At 58.3% G+C, this 6,072-nt stretch overlaps 2 protein-coding genes across 2 annotated transcripts; both read left to right on the top strand.

The window, feature by feature from the left end:
* Positions 1-621: 621 nt before the first annotated feature.
* LSCM1_06711 (uncharacterized protein) lies at positions 622-1,149 on the top strand (the record flags this gene model as incomplete). Its single annotated transcript, XM_067324121.1, has 1 exon — positions 622-1,149. The coding sequence occupies one exon, from the start codon at positions 622-624 to the stop codon at positions 1,147-1,149; it is 528 nt and encodes a 175-aa protein (XP_067179468.1).
* An 838-nt stretch (positions 1,150-1,987) lies between these two features.
* Positions 1,988-2,803, top strand: LSCM1_06712 (uncharacterized protein; the record flags this gene model as incomplete). The annotated part of the gene is made up of 1 exon (XM_067324122.1): positions 1,988-2,803. One exon carries the CDS (start codon positions 1,988-1,990, stop codon positions 2,801-2,803), a length of 816 nt encoding a protein of 271 aa, XP_067179469.1.
* Between the last annotated feature and the right edge of the window lie 3,269 nt (positions 2,804-6,072).

A 6,072-nucleotide genomic window follows, 5' to 3' on the forward strand; every position in this document is an offset into this window, starting at 1 on the left:
AGTCGCCCGCCAAAGGGCAAGGGTGGCACGCCCGTCGCAGTCGCGGCGCGCGGGGGCCGGAGAGTGTGCAATCGCATCGCGGAGAGGGGCAGCTGTGCTGCGCCGTCGCCCACTCCCCCACAGAGGTCTGTGTGGGCTCTGTGGAATCCCCCGTCTCAGGACGGGGGTCCGCAGGTCGTTCAGGGCGACGCTGCTTCGCCGGTCCAGACGCGTTCTCGACGCCGGTGCCCATCATTATCATGCCCCTCTCCCCTCCCCCCCACACGCTCAGCAGTCCAGCTGCCACGCGCAGCGAGTGCAGCGGCAGCTCGTCCAGCGCCGACAACTTGCACGCCGAGCGGCAGCAATGCTCCTGCTCCCCGTGCCCAAAGTCCTCCCTCTTTCTCAAGGGTCATTGATGTGAGTGGGCTTCATCGATCCCGCCGCCCCCTCTCGGCGCCTCAGCAACAGCAGCCGGCAAGAGGTCAAGAGCCCGGCGAGGACTACAACAGTAACGGCTTTCATGCAACCGATGCGGACGTCCTTGTCCGCACCCAACGCTCGTTAGCCTCCTCGCCGTATTGCCCATCACTGTCGTCGCGCTTCTCCTCCGGGTTCTTTGAACGGGGGCCCGAGGCGGCCATGCAACGCCGCGCGGAGCACCATTCGGCAGTGGTGCATGGAGAGGGGCATCCTCACACAAGGCTCTCCGAGACAGCGCGGGGCGAAGCCTCTTCGTCGACGAGGCTATCGCAGCAAGCGCACCAGCTGCGACACGGCACCGACTATCGCTGCCGTGGCGTGGGCAACTGCAGTCTCCGAGACTTGCAAGAGGGCCTCTACGCTCGACTGCAGCGGCGTCTGCACTACCTTGCGGCCTCGCCCTCAGGAAGCGCTTCAACACCTCTACTCGTTGTGGATGCGACGGTGCGCCTCTGGCGCGATACGCGGCTGGCGCTCCGGCAGCAGATGAGGCATCGCAGTGGTATTCATGCTGCGCAGCGCAGAGCCCTACTAAGGGGGCAATTGCTGAATGAAGAAAAGAGTGAGGAGGGTGTAGTGATGGACGGCGCTGTGCGTCGTATCCTCGCGGAGCGGGAGGCCTCGCGCACCTATCTGCTTGCAGGTGCCGCTTCTGGGGACAGAGCGGAGAGTACTCGGTGGCACTAAGCTGCGTGCAGGCCACGATAAGTGTAGGGATGTGCTGCAGTCTCTTGCGCTCCCCCCTCCCCACCTGTCGCGCTTCACGCCTGCATTCTCTGCTCCTCCGCAGCCGAGCTCGCCGCGAGACCAAGAAGACGCGAAAAGTATTGTCAGGTGCACAATGGCCTGCTGTTCGTACACTGTACGCGTGCATATACGCGCATGCCGGTGCGCTTGTACACGTACTGCAGTTGGATGGGCATGCTTGAGCGTGCGCGTCTACGGCACAGAGGGGAGTCATTGCCCAAGGGGGAACTGTGCCCTCTTGAGCTGCAACGGCTATGCACCTTTTTCCTCTACCGATCCCCATCCCCTTCGGTTTCACTCGTATCCTCTGCCTTTCCCTTCGTCCGCTTTTCCCTCGCCGCCGTCCAATCGAATCCATTCTCCTCCTGCCCCCATCCCACACCCCCTCTCTGGCCTCACCGCATTTTTTTTCGCGCTGCAGCTGCCCACGGCGACGCGTTCGACCGCTGCACTTCCCTTTCTCTCCTGGAGTCGCCTGGCGCCCTCTCCCTTCCACGCACTCCCCCCACCGTCTATCTCTCTCTCTCTTCATCGCTCACGTTTGCTGGCGCAGACGCAGCTGTTTGTCGCCCTTTCGCGGGACTTTAATTTTCATAGGCACCGCCCCTCCCTGCCCACCTCCGCCACGAGCCGACACGGCCGTGTCGACTTCCTCCCTCCCCTTCTCCCCTCCCCTTGCTCTTCACACATCTGAGCAGGGTCGTCGGAGTATAGTGTTAGCGCCTCACACGCGAGATACACAGGAGCAGGTGACCAAAGGTCGGTAGCTGCAGCAACCATGGACCAGTCGATCATGGTGGGCCAGTACACGCTGGGCAAGCAGATCGGCTCCGGCAACTTCTCGAAGGTGCGCCTGGGCACTGACCCGCAGGGCCGCACGTGGGCCATCAAGATTGTGGACAAGCGCCGCCTGAAGAAGGAGAATATGGAGGATCAGATGCTGCGTGAGGTCGCAATCATGCGCAGTCTTCGCCAGCAGAATGTGGTGAAGCTGCAGGAGGTGCTCCAGTCAACGAACCATTACTACCTGGTGCTCGAGCTCGTCACAGGCGGTGAGCTCTTCGACAAGATTGTAGCTGCCAAGCGCTTCGATGAGCCGACAGCGCGTCGGTACTTCCACCAGCTCATCGCGGGTATGTACTACTGCCACTCGAAGGGCTTTGCCCACCGGGATCTGAAGCCAGAGAACCTGCTGCTCGATGCAAACGGCACGCTAAAAATTTCTGACTTCGGACTCAGTAACCTCCAGCAGGACGTACTGCTGCAGACTATCTGCGGCACCCCAAACTACGTCGCGCCGGAGGTGCTCATGGAGCGCGGCTACAACGGGCTCTCGGCGGACATCTGGAGCTGCGGCGTCGTGCTGTACGTTATGTTAGCGGGGCGTCTGCCATTCGAGGATCGGAACATGAACGTTCTTCTTGGGAAGATCGAGCGAGGCGACTATCAAATGATTCGCCACATCAGTGACCCTGCCAAAGACCTCGTGGCGCGCATGCTGACCGTTGACCCGCGCAAGCGCATCTCGATGGAGGATGTCATCAATCACCCGTGGTTCCAGATCGACTGGGATCCGAAGCTGCTCTCTACGTAAGTTGCGTCAGCTTTTGTGGCGGATCTCAGAACGAGGGTGAAGCCCGCAGAGAGTGGGAGCGATACGATATATCGATTCTCTGCAGCCTCATCTCCATCCCTCCAGTCATCTTCTCTTCGACGTGCGGAGCTCGTTGTGTCTGTAGGGAGTGGACGCAATGCCCCCAGCCCCTCCCCTTCCCCTCTTCATTGACGTCTCTCTGAGTATTTTTTTTAGCATGTGCATCGGCCCTTTTCGTTTCGTACATGCTCTTCGCTACTGACGCAGATGCACATGATGCCGCTCTCCTCCTCTCTTCGCCCTAGTGTTTCGTGTGCGCGTATGTGGGAGAAAGAGGGGGGAGGCAATCCCACGAAGGAGGCACACATCCCCTTGCCTGCCTTTCAGCAGTGCATCTCTGCACTCTCTGTGCTTTCCTGCCCCGATACCCACCCCGTTTTTTTTATTCAACTTTGCCGCCTTGCACATCGCTAGCCTGTTCACCATTTCTGCATTCGCCGACTCTCTACCTCCCTCTGCAGCCTATTCTGTGCTAGTGGTTGTGCGTTCCACATCTGCAGGCATGCTTATCTGCATGAAGGTGCGCGAGGGATTGTTGTGCGTATATTTCCTCTATCTCATATCTCTTTATCTGCCCATATATATAAATATACACATATATACATATATATATATATGTGTGTGTGTGAGGGTCAGGGTGAGCGAGCATGGTTGTGCAAAGCTGATTTTTTAGCCGCTCTTCTCCTTTTTCTCCGTTGTTTTCTCTCCCCCGCAGCCCCTACTTCCTCTTCAACCCTCAGAGACATACAGCTTCTGCTGCACGGCGTTGCGTATTCTTTCAGAGTAGATGCTGCGCTTGGGCGCACAAATGTACATACGCGCATGTGCCTCTCTCTCTCGCACTGCGTGCCTGGGAGGGAGGAGGGGGGTCTGTGCCCCGCTTTTTGGCGCGCGTTTTTTTTCTTCGCGTGCTCAGCGCCGCCTGCTATGTGCGCGCCCAACAGCCGCTCGGTTCTTCTGTCATCCTTTTGTCCTCTGCTAGCCGCCATGCCTGAGGGTGGAGTCTGTCCGCAACTTCACACGACACTAGCTGGGCCAGTCAGCTGCGTGCGTGTGGTCGCCCCACGGGCACACACCTCCTATTCGCTTACATCCGTTGAAGGGAGCGAGCGCCTGAAAGCGGCAAGGGGCGGCGTTCCATTTGTACAGACACATTCACAGACAGAGCGCGCACCTCGCGCGCATCGATGCGTTTGCGGAGGTATGCAGCCCTCCTTTCTTTTGTTTGTGATCCATTTCCTGCTTGCCCTCTACAGCGTCGTGCGAAGCACCCGAGGCAAGCGCGCAGGAGAAGGGGGAGTAGGAGGGAGGGGGAGATCGGCTTGACGTTGATGTTACCATGAATGCGTTACAGGATGTGTAAAGGTTTCTATTTTCGACCGCGTGGACGGAAACGGAACAAAGCTGCGCGGTGGACGATCGAATCAAAGAACGCGTGTACCAAACGGAGGAAAAACTATGGAGGATCCTGCAGCTGCAAAGCTCTTGTGTATACGTCATCATCTCGTAGTCGACTACGCGCCGTCTCACTGCCTCGCCTATGCAGCCGCCTCTCTCTCTATCTCTTCGTGCTGTTGCCTTCACGACTCGTGAGCCCGCGCACATGGAATAATATCGCAAGGCTCCCTTCCTGCCGTTTTCCCTTCATCTCTTTCTCCGCCATCTGCGTTTCGCTTTGCCTCAGCTCAGCGTCGTTGATGTCACTACTGCCGACCCTCAAGCCTCCATGGATGCCTGACAAAAGCGTGGTGTGGTGTGGCGTGTTGTGTATGTGTGTGTGTACGTGTGGCTCGGTGCTTTTTCTCATCGTATCTACCCCCTCCTCATCCCTCTTACTCACGTTTTCCCTCTTCTCTTTTTTTCGCACCGAGTTGATACGTGCGCGCGCATGTATGGGTGTGAGTGTGTCTACGGCTACTCCTGTGTGTAAACGGCGCTGGCAGTCATGCCGTCCTTTCTTCTACCTCACGCTCTTTTGGTGCATGCGCGCTTTTGTTGTTGTCAGCGTTGCTTGATTCGGTTGTGGGTGGCTGGCGCCTTGGCCTTTCCCTCTTTCCTCGTGTGATCCGGCGCATGCTGGCACATACACACACACATACACACACCACATCACATCACAGAGAAAGGCGTTCAAGCAGATGCGGCCTGCACGCCGTCTAACTTCGGCATTTACTTGCTTTTCTGGCTGCCACTTGTCAGGCAGCGCGCATCCGCTTGCGTGAATGTATATGAATAGGTTGACATTCCAGCTGGCGATTTGACTGCCGCACTGCGCTCTGTTGGGAGCTTGCGTGTAATATATATATATATTAACGTCTGTGTGTGCCGAGGAGAGCGCTGATTCCGCCATAGTCTCTCTCTCTTTACTCTCTTGCGCGCGCATTTTTTCCCCTCCCCTCTCTCCTCCCACCGCTTCTTTGTCCTGTCCCTCCGCCACAGAAAGGCTTCACCGTGAACCCCTCCCCCTCCCTCTGTCCTCCCATTCCATCCCACACCCCACCCACCCGCCATCAGCCCTCTCTCTTTACTCTCTCCCTTGAAGGGTCAGGAAAAAAGACCCCTGACAAGAATGGTGGCACTCGTAGACATATCACAAGGCGACACGTGCGCACGCCACACGAACCTTCACGGTCCTGCTGGGCACGGGAAGGCGCACCCACGTTCCGCATGCGTGTACGTGGAAAGAGGGGCCTTTGGGCTACTGTGGCGGATATGGACGGCATCTATGACGGGCGGAAGCAGTTCACCGACTTGCGTTGAAGTAGAGGCGGGGATGCTGCCCATGCCTCTGCACAGTGGGCCTCTCTTCCCCTTCTCTCCCCCTCCCCCGTCTCACTCACGCAAAGTAGCGTGCATTACCCATCCCGAAGCCTGACCGGCTTCCGCAACGGGGCAGCGCACTCTTCCCCTCCCCCCTTCCTCAGGACTGTCATGCCTCTTGTCCTCTCCTTTCACTGCCTCCCAACCTCCATTGGCTTCTCTCTCTCCCCTCCGCTGATCCCCTCTTGCCCTTATTCTCTGTGGCCGTTATCCCTGCCACCGGTGTCTCACACGCACACGCGCACACAAGATGCCTTGTCCCTCCTCCTCCCTCTGCTCTCTCTTGCTTGGCCTGCGACTGTGACGCCCCTCTCCGCCTCTCTAAAATTCTGTGTGATCGGGGCAGTGGTGGGCAGTGGAGACACACAATCGACGCGCACAAAAGAAAA

This window comes from Leishmania martiniquensis, chromosome 18 (assembly GCF_017916325.1).
Source record: "Leishmania martiniquensis isolate LSCM1 chromosome 18, whole genome shotgun sequence".
NCBI classification, from domain to species: domain Eukaryota; phylum Euglenozoa; class Kinetoplastea; order Trypanosomatida; family Trypanosomatidae; genus Leishmania; species Leishmania martiniquensis.